The 21,747-nt window shown below is 37.6% G+C and overlaps 2 protein-coding genes across 3 annotated transcripts in view; both read left to right on the top strand.

Moving 5' to 3' along the window:
- LOC124122616 (multiple epidermal growth factor-like domains protein 6) overlaps positions 1-21,747 on the top strand; it is a 97,016-nt gene that overhangs the window by 35,066 nt on the left and 40,203 nt on the right. The window lies entirely within an intron of this gene.
- The window catches only part of LOC124122611 (ankyrin repeat and KH domain-containing protein 1-like), a 47,229-nt gene that overhangs the window by 18,294 nt on the left and 7,188 nt on the right, over positions 1-21,747 (top strand). Inside the window, exons 4-9 of one of the 2 annotated variants that reach the window (XM_048390315.1) lie at positions 5,797-5,805; positions 8,433-8,537; positions 15,023-15,036; positions 16,212-16,286; positions 17,243-17,317; positions 17,535-17,609. In XM_048390315.1, the coding sequence (XP_048246272.1) occupies positions 5,797-5,805; positions 8,433-8,537; positions 15,023-15,036; positions 16,212-16,286; positions 17,243-17,317; positions 17,535-17,609 (353 nt within the window). Of the gene's footprint in view, positions 1-4,480; positions 4,751-5,796; positions 5,806-8,432; positions 8,538-15,022; positions 15,037-16,211; positions 16,287-17,242; positions 17,318-17,534; positions 17,610-21,747 lie in introns of both variants that reach the window. The other variant, XM_046485692.2, reaches the window with a different exon arrangement.

The following is a 21,747-nucleotide window of genomic DNA, read 5'->3' as shown; positions in this document are numbered from 1 at the left end:
TATCCTTGACTACATTTTTGGTTAAAATAATGGGACAAGTAAAGACGATGTGTTCAGTCCCATCATCATGTAAAGAGTTATTGTATTACATATTAATATATTTGAAAAAAGGGGAGAAAGGAGACATATTTCTTTTTCTTGCAGGGAGAACAAGATAATTTTCTTCTATATGCTCACGTTACATGCTCACAGTAACATGTTTGCATTGGGGAGAAAAAAATGCAAACGTGTTACTGTGAGCATGTAACGCAGGAAACATCATGTTGACAATGTATAACATCATGTTGACAATGTATAACATCATGTTGACGATGTATAACATCATGTTGACGATGTATAACATCATGTTGACAATGTATAACATCATGTTGACGATGTATAACATCATGTTGACAATGGATAACATGTTGACAATGTATAACATCATGTTGACAATGGATAACATCATGTTGACGATGTATAACATCATGTTGACAATGGATAACATGTTGACAATGTATAACATCATGTTGACAATGGATAACATGTTGACAATGTATAACATCATGTTGACAATGGATAACATGTTGACAATGTATAACATCATGTTGACGATGTATAACATCATGTTGACGATGTATAACATCATGTTGACAATGGATAACATGTTGACAATGTATAACATCATGTTGATGATGTATAACATCATGTTGACGATGTATAACATCATGTTGACAATGGATAACATGTTGACGATGTATAACATGTTGACGATGTATAACATCATGTTGACGATGTATAACATGTTGACAATGTATAACATCATGTTGACAATGGATAACATGTTGACAATGTATAACATCATGTTGATGATGTATAACATCATGTTGACGATGTATAACATCATGTTGACGATGTATAACATCATGTTGACGATGTATAACATCATGTTGACAATGGATAACATGTTGACAATGTATAACATCATGTTGACGATGTATAACATCATGTTGACGATGTATAGCATCATGTTGACGATGTATAACATGTTGACGATGTATAACATCATGTTGACAATGGATTACATGTTGACAATGTATACCATCATGTTGACAATGTATAACATCATGTTGACGATGTATAACATCATGTTGACGATGTATAACATCATGTTGACAATGTATAACATCATGTTGACGATGTATAACATCATGTTGACAATGTATAACATCATGTTGACGATGTATAACATCATGTTGACAATGGATAACATGTTGACAATGTATAACATCATGTTGATGATGTATAACATCATGTTGACGATGTATAACATCATGTTGACGATGTATAACATCATGTTGATGATGTATAACATCATGTTGACAATGGATAACATGTTGACAATGTATACCATCATGTTGACAATGTATAACATCATGTTGACGATGTATACCATCATGTTGACAATGTATAACATCATGTTGACGATGTATAACATCATGTTGACAATGGATAACATGTTGACAATGTATACCATCATGTTGATGATGTATAACATCATGTTGACGATGTATAACATCATGTTGACAATGGATAACATGTTGACAATGTATAACATCATGTTGACAATGGATAACATGTTGACAATGTATAACATCATGTTGACGATGTATAACATCATGTTGACAATGGATAACATGTTGACAATGTATAACATCATGTTGACAATGTATAACATCATGTTGACGATGTATAACATCATGTTGACGATGTATAGCATCATGTTGACGATGTATAACATGTTGACAATGTATAACATCATGTTGACAATGTATAACATCATGTTGACGATGTATAACATCATGTTGACAATGTATAACATCATGTTGACAATGGATAACATCATGTTGACAATGGATAACATCATGTTGACGATGTATAACATCATGTTGACGATGTATAACATCATGTTGACAATGTATAACATCATGTTGACAATGTATAACATCATGTTGACAATGGATAACATCATGTTGACAATGTATAACATCATGTTAACGATGTATAACATCATGTTGACGATGTATAACATCATGTTGACAATGGATAACATGTTGACAATGTATAACATCATGTTGACGATGTATAACATCATGTTGACAATGTATAACATCATGTTGACGATGTATAACATCATGTTGACAATGTATAACATCATGTTGACAATGTATAACATCATGTTGACGATGTATAACATCATGTTGACAATGTATAACATCATGTTGACAATGGATAACATGTTGACAATGTATAACATCATGTTGACAATGTATAACATCATGTTGACAATGTATAACATCATGTTGACAATGGATAACATGTTGACAATGTATAACATCATGTTGACAATGTATAACATCATGTTGACGATGTATAACATCATGTTGACAATGGATAACATGTTGACAATGTATAACATCATGTTGACAATGTATAACATCATGTTGACGATGTATAACATCATGTTGACGATGTATAACATCATGTTGACAATGTATAACATCATGTTGACGATGTATAACATCATGTTGACAATGTATAACATCATGTTGACAATGGATAACATGTTGACAATGTATAACATCATGTTGATGATGTATAACATCATGTTGACGATGTATAACATCATGTTGACAATGTATAACATCATGTTGACAATGTATAACAGCATGTTGACAATGTATAACATCATGTTGACAATGGATAACATCATGTTGACGATGTATAACATCATGTTGACGATGTATAACATCATGTTGACAATGGATAACATGTTGACAATGTATAACATCATGTTGACAATGTATAACATCATGTTGACAATGGATAACATGTTGACAATGTATAACATCATGTTGATGATGTATAACATCATGTTGACGATGTATAACATCATGTTGACAATGGATAACATGTTGACAATGTATAACATCATGTTGATGATGTATAACATCATGTTGACGATGTATAACATCATGTTGACGATGTATAACATCATGTTGACGATGTATAACATCATGTTGACAATGGATAACATGTTGACAATGTATAACATCATGTTGATGATGTATAACATCATGTTGACGATATATAGCATCATGTTGACGATGTATAACATGTTGACGATGTATAACATCATGTTGACGATGTATAACATCATGTTGACGATGTATAACATCATGTTGACGATGTATAACATCATGTTGACGATGTATAACATCATGTTGACGATGTATAACATCATGTTGATGATGTATAACATCATGTTGACGATGTTTAGCATCATGTTGACGATGTATAACATGTTGACGATGTATAACATCATGTTGACAATGTATAACATCATGTTGACGATGTATAACATCATGTTGACAATGGATAACATGTTGACAATGTATAACATCATGTTGATGATGTATAACATCATGTTGACGATGTATAGCATCATGTTGACGATGTTTAACATGTTGACGATGTATAACATCATGTTGACAATGTATAACATCATGTTGACAATGTATAACATCATGTTGACGATGTATAACATCATGTTGACGATGTATAACATCATGTTGACAATGGATAACATGTTGACAATGTATAACATCATGTTGACAATGTATAACATCATGTTGACGATGTATAACATCATGTTGACAATGGATAACATGTTGACAATGTATAACATCTTGTTGATGATGTATAACATCATGTTGACGATGTATAACATCATGTTGACGATGTATAACATCATGTTGACGATGTATAACATCATGTTGACAATGGATAACATGTTGACAATGTATAACATCATGTTGATGATGTATAACATCATGTTGACGATATATAGCATCATGTTGACGATGTATAACATGTTGACGATGTATAACATCATGTTGACAATGTATAACATCATGTTGACATTGCTACAAAAGCTCCCAAAAGGGCTCTGTAAACTCCTTCCCTTATCGTGTTGAAAATAGCCTTGATTTCACTTTACATTTGTACCATGCTCTTACATTCTCTCAAAATACATATTTGGCTATGGAAACTTCTCTAAACTTGCTAAGCTGGGGGAGGTGAAGTTTGGCTTGTATTGTGTTGCTTATTATTACATCATGCTTAGATAAAACTTTATATTTGAGTGACTTTTATGATTGTTTATTTGAAATTTTTGAATATGAATCCTCACAGCATCTTTGTGGCTGTTTTCACAGATGCATCCGTCTCGCGTACAAGATACGGCAGAGCCGTCACGCGTACACGTTACGTCTGCGACTGGTTTTTGTTAACATTTCAAACGGCTGATAACATATCCATGTGAGCTACAGTGGCACTACTTGTCTGGCAACTCACTGTGCACGTACTGAATGTGAAGATCTGTAATGGAACAAAACATAATAAGGAATCACCAACAGTTTAATCAACATGATTGTTTCAGCCATCCAAGGACAGGGTGAAGAATGTCCCCAGGGTAAATATGGTGCATCCTGTGATGAAACGTGCAGCGCCAACTGTGCCCCTTCTCCTGACAAGTCAGTCCACTGTCACAAACTGACTGGAAAGTGTTCAGAAGGATGCAATAGAGGCTGGCATGGGGACCGATGTAAGCAGCCATGTAGCAAGAACTGCCTCAACAATGTCTGTAACGTACAAAATGGAGCTTGCAGTAAATGTAAAGAACACTTTTCAGGGGATGATTGTGAGACAGGTACGTGAACTGAAAATGAATCATTTATATTTTATTTTGTCTGCATGATAACATGTACACAAAAATTATTATTCATCCATACAGTGATGACAGATTGATTGCTGAATTGTTTAAGGATACATATGTGATTTATTATTTTATTATATACGTAAGTGTGAAAGACTGAGTTTACCAAAGTTGAGAAAAGTGATATTTTCATTGCACTTGATATTTAACAGCAGTGTACATAACACTTAATATTTCACTGCTGTGAAAATAACACTTTGACAGAACTATTGTCATACAAGAGTGACCTCCCCTCAAATTGTCTCCCTTTATCATAAGTGTCTAGCCCTTACTCAAACTGTTGAGTTCCTTTATACATTTGTTCCACATTGACAAGGCAAAAATAATGAGCGATGGCCATTTATGGAGTAAATATCATTTCAGGCTGTTTGTTATGCTCTTGAAAATGTTTCGTAATACACTGTAAATTTCTCTCTTATCTCATCAATTTAGACTGTTGGTTTTGCAAAGCACCATTTAATTGACCAGCGTGTATTCTTTTGCTTCCAACAGCGTTTGGGTAGTTTTCAAGTATATTTTTCGTCAAAGTTGATTTTGTATATAAATCATATTCATATGTATGATGCAGAATTTTCATGCCCCTAAATAATTTTCGCTACTTTTGTTTATATTTTTTTTAAGATTTTGCAAATGCAAAACTACTTTTTTAGTCGCAAATACAAGGGGTGGAATACCTGTGTATTAGGTAGGCAGAATTTACATTTCAAGGTTTTACATTTGTAATGAAATACTAAAATTCCCGGTAGACAACTACACAAATAGCTTTTTTTGTGCGGTGGGATCATTATCACTATAATCTTACTATGTTGTTAATGAAATTCTACAAAGTTCTGGGTTAAAATATGAAATGGAAATGAGAAGGGTGATTGTACCGGGAGGCTGTACAAAGCACCTATGAGGTCAAGGATTATTGATTGCGTTTCTCTTTGTAATAGAATTAACTTCTTAAGAGTTGAAGGGAATTACCAAGATCTGGTCTTGATATACAAGTGCCAAAGAGCAAATGAAAAGATGGAATAAATTATCAGTATTGACATGACCAAATATTGTAAGAACTACTGCTTGAATGGAATGGTCTGATTAAAGGTTTTCTGGCACCAAACAGCCTGACATAGTATTTGGTTTTCATCCTATGTTTACTTGACTGATTAACTATTTCTGATTGACTGATAAATTTAGGTAGTTAATCAAGTTATTTTAGACAAGAAGAGTTTGATAGCACGAACTAAATTACCATTTGAGGGAAGGGCAATTAGCTTTTATTGAGATAAGCTTATGACTCATTCTGCATGACATTGAACATTATTTCAGGGGAGGAGCTGAAATTATTATTGATAGTATTTTGTTTGTTGTCCAGGAGTAGTGTGGGGGTTTGGAGACTCACGGCTGAACAGAGAGGTTCTCTCTCTATATTAAAAATCCGGATCAGAAATATATCAGACTCAGAGTGTATCAGAGTGTGGCAGGGCATGGAGTCATCCCACAGATGACATCCTTACCTTGTCAGCTTGCTGACGGGGTTAACGTCTTTGGTCATGTGGACAAGGCGTCCGACCTCGGATCAGAAGGTCCGTGGTTCGAATCCCATCACGGGACTCGGAAATTTTATGGCCGCTATCCCCTAGATATGTGTTGTGCATAAACAAGTCAGGCTTCAGAAAAACAACTTAGGACCTCTTGTGTGTAATATTCAAGAATTCTGTCTCCAATAATGGACTGTGAGTAACAAATCCAACTTGTACTTTGAGAGAGAGCTACAGAAGAACAGTTGCCGAGGTAGAAGGGTATCCCATACCCGACACACACAGAAACATTATTCCTGGAGACCAATTTTCCGGAAACATTCCAAATTCATGAATATTATTAAAAATACTGACTAAATAATGAATAACTATATCTGAGGAATGTTTACATATTCCGATAGAACATCATCAATTCCTGTTGATTTCCTTTTGTTAACGGCATAATTAATATCCAATATTTCAGTTCTTGCGTCTTATATCGAGCTGTCGTATTGGCCATCTGTTTGATTGTAATAGCCTGTACTGTATGTGTAAAATGTGTTTAAATGTACACATTCTACTGTTTTATCACAAAGACACTTAGTATATGCTACGCACAGTAAGGTCCATATTTATTAGTTGACTTTAACTGAAATAACATGGAATTGATGTATATGTGTCGAATGCAAATTCATATATATGACTATCAGCTTCAAATTGTCATCAACATAAACTGACCACTGTCTCTCCATATTTACACAAGTTAGTACATACATCAACTGTAATAAAATCATCATCACAGTGGTGATCACAGCAATAGACAATAGAAGCCAACACTTCAGTAATTAGCACTGTCTATTGCTAATCACCTATCAACGCCAATTATCTGGCTGTTGGCTTCACTTGTTAAGTTTCCACCTTTTGTTATCTTATTGCTGTGAGAGATTCTTGCTAGTTTTTGTTTCCTTCCACATAATTGTACATGATGCACTTGGTCAACCACAGTCGGTCAATGTTTTAGGCATGTCATAATGATGGCATATATTCTTCTTGAATAAATAGAGGTTATCACGTGAGTGTGTTTGGGAATGGTAAATATCCAGTATTAGGAATAAACATTGTATTTAGCAAGCCTTGGCGAGCTAAATACATAGTGTTTATTCCTACTACAGTATATTTACCATCCCCAAAAGACAGAAGCGTGATAACCTCTTTATCATATAATGTCATTCTTAATTCTGTGCTAGAAAATCGCTTTCCCTCTCTCACAAACATAACCGAAAAATTGTGCGCATTAATATTTATTACATCACAGGGTAAGTGAAGTGTCAGTCGGACAGTGAGAGTAGCCAATATAGTTCCAACTGAAATCTGTTTCTTATACAGTGGCAAAGCAACATATACGCAAAACAACAATTGTTTTTACTTGCCTCTCGCTGGAATCCATTGGTCTATCCTCTAGAGTAACCGCCCTTTGTCAAAGGAAAGCTACTTTAACCCTAGTCTATGAGACCTCACAGCCACGTTCAGACGTTGTTGACAGTCGGTCTGTCCTGTCATAACGTTAAGAAGTGTAGTCAGATGTACACACAGCGACAAAACGAAACAAGGTAACAATTCAAACATATTTCGGCCAAATCCAACTATTTTAATTTGTGGAAAAGGTTTCAAGCCGCAGAGGTCTACAAGCACAGATATGGCTACTGATCCCGCTTGGCTAGGCCTCGTGCCCTCGCAAAATTGTTTCGAAATATATATCTCCAATGTTGCCAAAACTTATAAAATGCCTCGGCTACGTCACAGTTAGACACTGATTTTCAGTATGTTAGACTATCCTTTTGATAATGATAGCAATTATCCCTGTAGTTTATCCACATTCCCGATGTTTAATTCTGACTCGATCGCAGAATGACGAGGGCGACGCCATGTTTGTTTATAAACACTGAAAATAGTTCCTAATTGACCTTTGATCTATCCGCATATGACCCCAAAGGATATAATTTTTATCTGTTGGTTTTATCCTGCTGAGAAACCCTCCCATTATATGATAAAGACTAGTTATTTCACTTTGGGAACTTGAGAAATGAAAGTGAAAATGGAATTGTATTGTCAACAGGTACCACCCCACCACCTAACCTGGCTGCAATACTGACCCCTGTGATTTTGATCCTGGCAGTCATTGCAGTCTTGGCAGCCATTGGAGTCATTGTGTATAAGAGGTAAGATTATTCCAATGGGATCTTTGGAAATTCCTATAAAAATGTATATGCTAGTAAGTAGTTGTAAGTTGAGAATTGTGTTAACATGTGTTAGGAAAATGGGGACACGGTGGCCCAGTTGTTTAAGTGCACCGTGATTCACTGCATAGACTTACATCCCTTGGGCATGCCAGACATCTATGATTGTGGGTTCAAATCCTGGTTCGCCCCGATTATGTTTCTAGGTTTGTCAGCACCATACCCGTGCTCGTGGGTTTCACTGATGTAGTAAATGTCTGAGACCTGTTCGGTCTTTCCTCCCACATTAAGCTGACACATCATGATATAACTGGAATACTGTTAAAGCGGCAATAAACCAACTCACTCACTCACATGTTAGGAAAATTGTAAGAGAAAGTTGTTTGAGTGGAAAGGCACTTTATGATGAGAATGTGTGACTTCATCTTCCCGAGGCAAGAGAGTTAACTGACTTTAAAAGTCCAGTTTCCACCCTTGCCGAACTAGGCTGGAATTCCTGGGCTCGATCATAGAGCCGACAGTGGCTATTACGAGTTATGTCCTTTATACGCATCTCCTATTGACCAATCAGATTCAACCTCTCGTATCACTTGCATTTGCTTCAAATAAAACGGTGGCGCCCAGTCAAGATGATCTGATCGATAATCAAGATCTATATTGTGATAAAACGAGTCTTACATCGCAAAGTGCATCAAAGCATGTGAGCACGTGAGAAAAGATTTAGAAAATATCTGTTGACAACGAGTTAGTGGTGCACATGCTTTGCAAATCCTGCAGTCGACCGAAATCTGCATGACACTTTACGAACCGGATTTCGATTTCAGTGCACGATTTTGATTGGACTATGCATAGACTCGTTAGTCCAGCCAAAATGTAACTCCATAATACCAGCCTAGTTCGGCAAGGGTGGAAACTAGACTTTTAAGTCAGTTAACTCACTTGCCTCGGGAAGATGGTGTGACTAACTGTATTTTCTTGAGAATAGTGCGCACTTTTTTTCCAAAAAACACAGCTGTGTAGAAGTGGGTGCGCATTATACACGAGTTATGAGTTTGGATGTTTTTTTTTGAAAGACATTACCGTAAGCACGTAACACCGGAAATACCATGCCAACAATTCCACACTGAAGTACGCAAATTAATCATGTAATTACACTGTCTGGCTATAAAAAGTGTTCTTTGTATATCTGGACTAACGTTTGTAAACATAAAAAATAAAAGGGGATATTTCATTTGACATCTAAGACTCTTTTCCCCAATTAGGACATGACTTTCACCAACTGGCCCTGCTTGCACAGAGCCCCCTTAGCTTTAAGGTGATCCCTACACTAACGGCACAAACCTCTTTCACAAAGCCCCCTTAAATAGAGATCACAAGCTAGTAAAAAATCGGTGAGAATGACCCATCCTCAGCCATGACAATTCCCGTAATAATGGTGGCATTCATCATATTGAATGAATCTTTGAAACAGAATCCGATCAAAAGCAAAAGAATATTTTTTGGGGGATTGCTCCTACATGCTATCTGATGATGATCTTATTGCTAGGTACAGAATGCCAAGAGCAGCTATCTTTGGTCATCATGTTAGAAAATGTGGAAGTTTTACTTCATCAGCAATAATATTTAGCCTGTTGCTGCCTTCACACTCATTTTGTCTTAGTTGGTATAGACATTTTACAACCTCTTCTGTCATCTGTGCGATTATACCATTGCAAAAGAGTTTCAGATTAGTGCAAAGGGCAGTTGTAGAAATCTTACGATGACTCTAAGGGCGCTTTTGTGAAACCAGTTTTGATATTTTGTAAAGGCACCCTTAACATCCTTGCAACTGCTAAGAGTTCCCTTAGCATGGCAGGCACTGGACCAACTTGCACAAAATGATCATAACTCCCATACTTTAACATAGGCTTACGATGATCTTAGCGTTAAGATGGCTTTGTGCAAGTGGGCCCACTAAGGTTTTGTCAGAATTGGACCTCTGCCATCATTAATGACACTGCCACACTTTATTTATATGTCAAGTATATCTCCTATATACTCCTTATGGCAGTGGTGATATTAGAAATAATTGTGAGTGATCCACAAATAGGTCAAGGTCACCGAGGTCATTTGCCAGTAATATTTGCCATTTCCACCGTATGTCTTTTCCTACCAGGGTGCGAAATGAATAAATTCAAGTGTGCCGATTACAATCACGATGGTACTGTTAAAACAAACTTCACTGCCCTTATGGTACACCTACTATTTTTTAGCATATATAACAAATCTATTTTCAAACACTAACTCATGAAATTAATCAGGTGAAAATTATATATACTGAACAACAAAAGTTCCTGTGACATTGAATGAGATTTAATGCAAAGTTATGTTTTTTACCAAATCTGAAACAATTTTGGTTTGCAACAGATAAAAGACTCCTGTAAGTGTTTAAATGGTTTAATTTGTCATACTGACTTCAGAAAAGAAAATGCGAGATTTCATAAGAAAACATGAACATGCCAAAATGTCAAATTACAAATCAAAAGCGTGTCCTGGAGTGTCTGTGGAACACGTGGTTGATGTTGAAGGCGCCGATCCATCTCATCCCTCATGTGCTCAATTGGTGAGAGATCAGTGGAGTGAGCCGGCCAGGGGATGACATTCACGTTGTTTTGTTGAAGAGAATCCTGAACAAGTCGAACAATATGAGTCCGGGCGTTGTCATGTCGAAAGGTAATACCTGGGCCATGACGACGCAAAAACGGTAGAACAACAGGACTGTCCATTAAGATTTCCCTCTACCACTATCAAACTTGCTGATATCCCACCCCATACCATAATGCTGCCGCCCCACGAACTGATCTTCCATGATACAATGATTGACTTAACGTTCACCTCGACGTCGGTACACTCGAATCCGTCCATCGCTGTGGCTGTGGTGAAAACGAGACTCGTCAGTGAATAGAACTTGTCCCCACTGCATGGCTGTCCAGCGTAGATGCTGTCTGCACCACTATAGACGTGCTTGATGGTGGTTCCCTGTCAAAATGGGACGTCAGGCGGGGCTTCTGGCGACATCCCTGCACATCTGAGGCGGCGACGTACGGTTTGTAAAGCTATTCGTTGAAGGCCAGGTAGGCTTTTTGCAGTCACTGTTGCTGGCTGGAATCAATTTCGTAGGTGTGTTGTTCGAATCCAGTTGTCTTGTCGATTATTGGTTACATTAGGCTTGCCACTCCGAGGATGGTCTCTGACTGCATTCGTCTGTTGCCAACGTTGCCATAAACACCAAATGGTGTTTCTGTGGACGTTAAGTTGTCTTGCAACATCACATTGACTTGATCCTGCTTCAAGCATACCAATGGCTCGCAGATGCTCATTTTCAGACAGGCGTGGCATTTCGTAATGTTGAATAATTGCGTAATTTTGGTGTTTTTCTGAGTGGTTGTTGTCAGCACGATGCTAAACAAGGCATATGGAATCCCATTAACGCACATGTTTTTATACCCATTCTTGGGTAGTGAAATGCATGGGGCTTGCATAAAAGTCAACTTTAGCATGGAATGCATGCTTTTCTGTAGCAGTTGCATTTTGTGACTTGATTCCATACATGTACTACAATATTGAAAACCAAACTTTACTTGTTTGAAAAATGCACTAAGATATTGGTGTCACAGGAACTTTTGTTGTTGAGTATAGTTTGGACTTCATCCCAGCTTCTATGTATGCAACGGCAACAACTCCTATCCCAAGTCCATTCTTGAGCAGTCTCGTCTCAGGACAAAAAGATGGTTATGACACCATCCATGATGACCCCCAAACTTTTCAACGACCAGCTTGGGACATCACAGACAAGGTGAGAGAAGATACAAGCAAGTGTGACACGGGACCTTCCCAGGTCTGGTGGACCACGTTTCACTACCAGAGCACGACCGGACAGATTCACACGGCTTTGTCACTTGAGTCAAAGAACCACCACGGCAACCTCTACAACTACGGCAATACCAGGATCGTGTAGGGTATCAGCCCAGACAGTGAGGAACTGAAGGTATTCACGCTAGACGGCCAGCTCGACGTGTCATTTGGGCGGACCTGCATCGTCTGTTGCGAAGTCAATGGTGTCAAGATGGCAGAGTATGGCCACAACTGGGATGGAGACAAGTTTGGTTTACTGATGAGACATGTTTTATGCTTCGCCTTGTGGATGAGAGACGTCGTGGTGGATGTAGTGTGATCATGTGGGCAGGCCTCCCTTACATTGGTAGAACAGACTTGGTCCAAGTTCAAGGAAATTTGACGGCACAACGTTACACAGGTGTGATTCTTCAGCCACACATCCTTCCCATTATGCAATAAGCGAACGTCATTTTCCAACATGACAACGCCTGACCTCACAAGGCAAGACTGACAACAGTCTTTTTGAGGAATCACAACATTCAGGTCCTGCCATGGCCCTCCAGGTCTCCAGATTTAAACCCATTTGAAAACATTCAAGATATTGAGAACAGATGACCTTCACCTTGAAAATCTACTGTTCCATATGTGCCATATGGGAACCTGGGTCAATGACAATGATGTGTGCAAATTTTGAATATTCATATTTATATGATCAGGGTTTTCCCTGATGCAGAAATCCTGGGTATTTGATGCAATTTTAGAAGAAAATATGCAATTCAGATTGTCATAATCAGTTGATTGCACTATACGGTCTTTTTTGTCAGAGTATATGTCATGTCATTCAAAAATAAGGCATTAGTTTGTTCACTGACAGTTTACATTGCAAATAAAGAAGTGGCTATAGTTTAATGGGTTTTTCGTTAACAAGACAGAATTTTTTACATTTAGCCCTTTCTGCTTTTCTAATCAGTCTTTAATTTTACACCATGGAGTAGAAAATCCAGCACTATGTAACTCTGTTAAATTGCATTGGTTGGCCCAGTGCTGCTTGATATGTATCCCAATCATGAAACATTTAAAGGGTCAAGGACCATGTTTCTGTGTTCAATGGACAGTAACTTTTCAAAGGCGGTGATCATCCTGAGACTTACAATGACCATAAAATTTTTAACTTTTGATTTACAAGTCTGCTTAATTCTACAGTCGTGAATTTGGTGACTAAGATTGTATGTGGTAATAAAAGGTTTTGTTTGAATCCTGGAAATCAATCTCATTTTCTACAGGCTGTCTATTCACAAATCAAAACAAGAAATAAGTAAACGGGGTGAACCTCTAATCCATGGGTTCTGGTCACGATGACATGAAGTCAGTAGGGGACAGCAAGTAGATCATCATTATGAATAAACTACAAGTGATTTCATGACATCTGATTGGCTAACCAACTAAACCGAGTAATTATAGTGATTTGTTCGCATAAACCTAAAACAAAATAGGCCACGACCACAAGCAGGCTCCTCAGCACTACCAGCAACACATAGCCTCCAGGCCATATAAAACTGATAAATGAAAACTTCAATTTAAAATATTTGTACTTATATTATTTTGTCATTTGATTGTTTTAGATATATTAAGTTACACACAACAAGAGTTTTTGACAAATAAAAATGTTTTCCCAATTATAGTGTTTGTCCTATGTTTGCAGTAATGGCCAGTAACAATTTACACCTTCATAGACATTCATTTATGAAACATTGAATGTTTCTGACATACATTCCAATGTCTTGAAAGATATTGTGAGTTTAGGAAGTATGGATTTTCTTGACAAAGATTTTAATCCTTGATGGGCAACTCAAATGTATTATTTCCATATCACTTCATTCAAACACAGGGGGCACGGGTGGCCCAGTCGTCCAAGGCACCACAATTCGCTGTGCAAAGTTGCGTCCCTTGGGCACCCCAGAAAATGGGGACACAGTGGCCCAGTTGTTTAAGTGCACCGTGATTCACTGCATAGATTTACATCCCTTGGGCACCCCAGTAACCTATGATTGTAGGTTTGAATCCCGGTTCGCCCAGATTATGTTTCTAGGTTTGTCAACACCATCACTCGTGGGTTTCACCGAAATGATAAATGTCTGAGACCTGCATCCCTTCAGGCTTTCCTCCCACATTAAGCTGACACGCCGCGATATAACTGGAATACTGTGAAAAGCGGTGTCAAACTCAACTCACTCACTCACTCAGTCATTCAAACACAAATCTGTATCCTGATTGGCTGTTAATAGAGTAGGTGGGAATTAACTTGAGGAATTGATTGATATTTGTCTTGTCACTTGTGTTGCATTATTGCTCTGAACAGTGTCACTTATTTCATATTCTTGGTTTGTGTTAAATGTGCAGTCTCTGAAGTTATTATTGTTGCATCACTATCAGTGTGTCTATGGTCGCCTGATCAAGGAAGAGGCAAAAGGTAATACTAGAAATATTGTGTGTTTTTAGGAAACACTTTGATTGAGATCAAACATTACATATGCCTATGATTAGGATTTTGATAGATAAATTATGTAGATGATTGTCTTTCTCATTTTCAGGAAATCAAAAAAGCGTAAGTATTTGAAAATGTATTATCAATAACATGAATGTTATGTACTTCCCAATCTTCAGCCATTTGTTTCTTGTCTGACTTTTAGTGTGCAGTTGGTATATGTACCATGCTCCAGAAACTTTCATTCACTCTTCAATATGCTTTTAGTCCTGTCAGTCTTCTGTCTGGCCTACACTGCCATGTGAGCCCATGCTGTCGCAAGTTGTCCATCTTCTGTCAGCAGCGTCCCTAAACAATTTCCATTTTCAACTCTTTCTTTTAAAGGATTGATGTATATTTTATTTATAAGGGGTTCAAGTTTGAAGGGGTGCAATGTATGAAAATTGAAATGGTAAATATTTAAAAGAAATAATTTCATATATTTCTGCTACAAAAGTCATTGTTGGAAATTAAATATGACTGCTTTCATTGAAAACGGCCACAACAGTAGCATATTTCTATTACCAAGAACTTCTCTTCAGAAAGAATGAGACATAATTTTTAGACTACATTACCACCTTGGCAAGGTCTCTAGATGATTAGACTTTGTTTGCAAAAACTGGAAAGCATTATTTCAGCCATGTCATTGTACAGCACACCAAGAACAGGCTACAACTGTGTTACCCATGTTGGGAACAATTCTAATGTCAAGACCAAATCAAGTGACAAGACTTTTCTTTCACTAACAACGCTTTTGTGATGGGGATGTTTTCTTAATTATGAAGTGATCTATTTAAAATGATAAAATAGGGATCACTGGAGTGAATAGGAACAGATAATATTATTTTCACATTTAAAGCAAATATAAAAGATGTTTGGATAGAAATAGTTGTGTATCTAAAGAAAATCATGAACTCCGAAATAATGTCTATATTTTATATTATATTGCACATGTTGATCATCAGAAATGATGCTTGTTGACTATTATTCTTCAAAACGAATTCCTGTAAACAGGTATTAATTTGGTCTGGTCAAAGGTATTTATTTTGTTATTTTTAAGCTTGGTATAGGCCACAAAAAGATGGTTTAATGTGGGAGGAGAACCTGCAACACTGCTGTAGCTTTAAGCAAGGTGTACCTAACAAAGTGGAAGACTTTCACTCTCATGCTGGTCTTCCATGATATTATGATAATTGACAAAAACAACTCTCGTCTAGAGGTCATTCTCCATACATCTAAAGGACTCTAATTTTCAGCCCAAAAACATGTTGATACTGAAGGACATGAAGGAGAGCCACTTAACCCTCCTCCAGAGGAGACCAGCATCTTAGGTAAGATAGATGTAAAATGCCAGGTGAGATTATGTCACGGCCGGCATAAGGTATTTACTTTGTTACCTCCAAACATGGTATTAACAGGATAAAGAAACTTCCAATATGAAGTGGTTTTCATCAAGCTGCTTGATTGGCATTCTGGAAGTTGTTGAGTAAATAAGATGTACAACTCTGTGGATAACAGCTTCTGGTTTATTACATTTAGCAACATTTCTACTCCATTATCAGGCGGGAATGATGCCAACCAAGTGATGACAGTAGCACATTAACATTAACTGCAAATGATAATAGAGAACAAGTATACGTAGCATGCAGATATTTATGAAGCCAAATGTACAATAAGGACAACAAATAGAAAACAGGTAATGAAGCCAGATGTACAGTAAGGATAAGGATTAAGAAGTTATAACAAGCTGATTGGATAGTAATTGAAAAGACTCCTACAAACAGGACATTACATCCAATCTGTTTATAAAGATGTATTCAAGCAAAAGACTGTTTTCAATTAGTAGAAAAACTGCTTGTTACAACTTCTTAATCCTTATCCTTACTGTACATCTGATGTCCCAAAATGGTATTGTTAGGATGTAAGTTCAACTGATAGATCAAGGAAACTGAAACATAGGGGATACTGATGGTGTAAGTGACTGATTGTAGGTTCAAGATTCAAAGAGCGATGCAGTTCCATTTTTTGAAGATTTCCTACAGTTGGTCTGCGTACAAACAACTATTGGCTTAAATAACCATTGGAAATGAATTTTACTAAATTTTGTTTGTGTTTGTTTTCCTTTATATCTAATACAGTTGGCTACATATACAGTGAGCTACTATTTTGGCCTATTTTGTATTACACATACCCTATGACCTGTATGTTATGGTTTGAAGTCCTTGTAGATACCCTATACACCCAGGGTAAATCACTCTTCATACTTTTAATGGACTCTAATTTTCAGCCACAGTACATTCAGCACCTGAAGGACAGGAAGGTGATTCACCCGACCCTCCTCGAGGGGATCCTGACACCTCAGGTAAGATGTAGGTGTAACATGTCAGCTGACCTGTGTGTCCATCACAACTTGCAATCCCTCTTCATTATCTCAACAGTATTATTATAATATTGCCATGATATTTCTCTCTGTGCTTCTATATATTTACCCTGGTGCTTTCCATCTCATGATATGATCTCGGTTTCTGTGTCACATCTCATCTAGATCACTCCATAATTTAGGGTACTCTAATTTGCAGCCCAAGAAAATGTAGAAACTGAACTGCAGGAACAGGATTCATTGCACCCCCATCAAGTGGAGCTTGACACACAAGGTGAAAGAAAGGATATGGCTGAGAAAAGTGCAGATGTAGAGTGTTGATGTGTCTGACTTCAATTTAAACTTTTGAAATATTTTCCGCTATAGTTTCAATATTTAACATTCAATTACTAGCTCACCTGTCTTAAAGTCATGTGAGCATTTGTGCTTTCTTGTTTGTTGTCCATCTTGGCAGTGTTGTCAGAAGCGTTATTCAAAAGTCATAGGACCAATTTAGCTGGCCACCATGGAAGCCATGTTGCCAGGCTCATGTTCAGCCAATTCTCTGCCACTTTTGAAATGTTGTTTTGTGTAATTCGTGTAGCTCAAAAAAGGTTCAGTATCTTTTGTGATGTTTCAATTATTGATCCTAGTTTGACCTATGCCAAAAGCATAGTCCATTGATGTACAGATGTGTGGCGGATGTGTGTGTGTGTGTGTGTGTGGCAGGAGAGAAGTTAGTGTGTCATTTATAAACTGTTGATTTTTTTTCATGTTTCTAACCATAAGAGCTTGAATTATTAAAAAGTCAAATTAATATAATATAATTGAAAAGATTTAAGAATTAAAAGACATTAATTATTAAACATTAACACTGGAGAATAATCTGTCACAATTATCCTTAACAGATTTCCTTGGGCTTAAAGGGGCACTGATCTAAAGCAATTTCTGGGACTGGTTGTTACCTCTGTTATTGTTTTTTCCCCTGAGTATCCGGATGATATAGCAGAAACCTAGACTAGTTCCCGACCTGTGCTGCGCAATTTGTAAGCGCAATTATCACTTTCATTGATAGTATAAGGGCGTATGGTCACATTGATCAATAAAAGGAAATACAGTTTCCGAAATAATAAGGAAATGTTGGTTCTTTGTGGGTAGCATCGGTAATGGTGACGAAGTTTTGATAAGTCACTTGCTTGATAATTGTGCGATTTTTGTTTACACTATTTTGACTTGCAACACAAAGTAAATATTTCTCCTGACCATTGCTTATGTTATCGTGTTTATATTTTTACAGTCAAAATGTGCAAAATTTTTACTTAGGAAATATATTAAATGCCTGAATATTCAGTTATTTTACAAAGTGACTGAAAAAATATGTCCATCTGTATTATTATGACAACGAATTTAAAACATGTTTATGTTTAATATCATCACCAAGAGACTGAAAATGTTATGATGAATTGTACATTTCTATATTGTTTGGCTTCTAATCCTACATAATAATCTATTGTGATGTTTTAAGGCCCTTTTGATCATCTTAATCAATTTTAGCCAATCTGTTAAAGAAATGGACAGATTTTACAGTAAAAAAGACTGAAATATTTACACATTTTATAAATTACCTGAGAGAATCACATTTTACTAATTGACTGTAATATATGGGTGAGCGAGTACGGTTTTACGCCGGTTTTAGCAATATTCCAGCAATATCACGGCGGGGGACACCAGAAATGGGCTTCACACATTGTACCCATGTTGGGAATCGAACCCGTGTCTTTGGCGTGACGAGCGAACGCTTTAACCACTAGGCTACCCGACCGCCCCGACTGTAATATATTCACGCTTACAAAGGAAAAGACTTGTGAAAACAACGTCTATCGCTAATATCATAATTACAACCTACCAAATTTATGTGTATAATTTTAGGCAGCTTCCTTGTTCGAGGAATGTATCCGTGAATATCCACACAAAGGAACAATATCCCACGCGTCTGCAGCTGTACAAAGAAACTTATTCGATGTCACGTGTCTCTGTACCAATCAACTATTTTAAAAGATATATATCGTTTCAGGATATTATAACCTGTGTTCGTTTCTCAACTGATCACTTAGATTGTTTCAGGTGTTTCACAAAGGTGTCAAGTCTCAAAGGTCGGCTGAGAAAGCCCACGTGACAACTATTTTCATAACGACCACGGTTCCTAAAAAACTCCATTGAGTTAGATAACAATGAGCAATTAATCAACGTATTATCGGTTAACCCTTTGAACAAAGTATGTTGTTTTTACATCAGCACTTCACGCCATGATAGGAGTGTATTCCCTTTGTTTTAATAAACCTAGACATGTGAACACTCACTTTTGACATATCCACTGTGCAAGATAACAGTGATTAATCAATCAATGTATTTTCTGTTAATCCCTTGATGACTAGGAACGATCCGTTGATTTACAAAAAAAGTAAATCAACTGATCATTCATCTCTTGCTTGGCTGCTAAAGACATAAATTAAATTGCGCCCTTTGTCGAAATCTTTATTGATCACGGTTAACCAATCAGTGTTCAAAAATGAGTAAAACAAATATTGCCTCCAAATTTATTTAGCTGTCCTTGCAGACAGTAGCCCAGTCTCTTGTCACGCTCAGTTGTGTTGTGTATCATCCGGGTACTCACAGGGAAAAACAATAACAAAGGCAACAACCAGTCCCGGGGAATTGCTTTAGATCAGTGCCCCTTTAAGAGGCAAAATTGCAGTGAAAATTGTATGAATGAATCAGCAATGAGGTTTAAGACTTTTTTGGCTGGCTATAGGAAGAGCTGTGATTACCAGTCAGCTTGAGAAACTATTTCACATTGATTGAAGTAATAAACTCAATATAATTATTGAATTTTTTTTTCAAAATTATTCAAACATAATAAGAATTCAAGGGTTTTTTTGAAAGTTGAAGTCATCCCTCTTGTCATACAGTCTGTAGAGTGTTTTGTCACTCTGAATCTTTATGCATAGGTCTAACTATGAAACAGATGAGGCGATCTCTGCTATTTCTAGTTCAGGTGGGTATATCAGTGGAAGGGAACTGGCTATTTGATGGCTACTGGACAATATCAGATCATTGGTATACCTGAAGCTCAAGTTAAACTACTTGCCAATCCAATCAGTTGTGATTATATGTGAGATATTACATTTTACAACTTATCCTATCTATGCATTTCTCATTCTTCTTTCGATCATATGTTGAAAGGTGCTTAAACAAATGTTTCCAGCTTCTGAAAAAGCAATCCACCCGAACACGCCTAGTTGGTGTCAGCACAAAATATACTAGCCACATAAAGAAACTGTGCCCGGAGAAAATATATTCTGGATTGAAATACAACACAGCAAGAACAAAATGATGCAGACGCTGTAGCAGCTGAATGATCGGACCATAAGAAAACGTCAAGAGACCTGAACAACATCTGTTACGATGACATCAGAAGATCAAAATGGAGTAGGGGGTCAAACGACAAAGTCACAAAGTCAATAACGGGTATGAACACCCTGTGCGTGAATCACAGCAGTGCTTCCGGGGACGCATGGAGTCCACCAAATGGGCATGGAAGGCCTTGGGAATGGCCTGCCATATCCTCCTCAAATCCTGTGCCAAGTCACGGACGTTATCTGGAGGATGTGGAAGTCAACGCAGACGGCGCTCCATTTCATCCCACACATGCTCTATTGGGGAGAGATCTGGAGAAATTGCAGGCCATGGCAGTAACATGACATTGTTATGGTGAAGGAAATCCATTGCGACCCTAGCCGTGTGAGGACGAGCGTTGTCCTGTTGAAATGTAAATTCCGGGCCATGACGTTGCAGGAAAGGAATGACCACAGGCCTCAGAATCTGATCTCTGTTGCCAACACCGGTGAGATTGCCCTGAACAACCACCAAAGGGGTTCAGTGCCGTGCTGTTATCCCACCCCAAATCATCACAGAGCCACCTCCAAAACGATTCCTCTCCACAATACAGTTGCGTGCATAACGTTCTCCCAAACGCCGGTAGACACGTTGGCGCCCGTCACTGTGGGAAATGTTGAACCTCGATTCATTTGTAAAGACAACATTTCTCCACCATATTCGAGGTTGGCGAACATGATTTCGACACCATCTTAGACGGTTGACTCGATGACGGTGTGTCAGAATGGGACGTATGGCAGGGCATCGTGGTCGAATCCCGTACTGACGTAAACGATTCCTGACAGTGTTGGGATGGATACGGCGCAGTCCAGGAATTGTCTGGGACGTCGTTACTGCCGTTTGGAACCTGTGTCGGAGATGTGTAACTCGAATCCATCTGTCCTGTCCTGGCGCGTTACTCGGGGACGTCCTGAACGTGGGTGGTCGGCAACGTCATTTGTGTTCTGATAACGCCTCACCAATGCCGATATCGTGTT

This window comes from Haliotis rufescens, unplaced genomic scaffold, assembly GCF_023055435.1.
Source record: "Haliotis rufescens isolate VD_foot unplaced genomic scaffold, xgHalRufe1.0.p SCAF_9, whole genome shotgun sequence".
Taxonomy (NCBI): Eukaryota; Metazoa; Mollusca; class Gastropoda; order Lepetellida; family Haliotidae; genus Haliotis; species Haliotis rufescens.
This window is presented reverse-complemented; position numbering and strand designations above follow the sequence as displayed.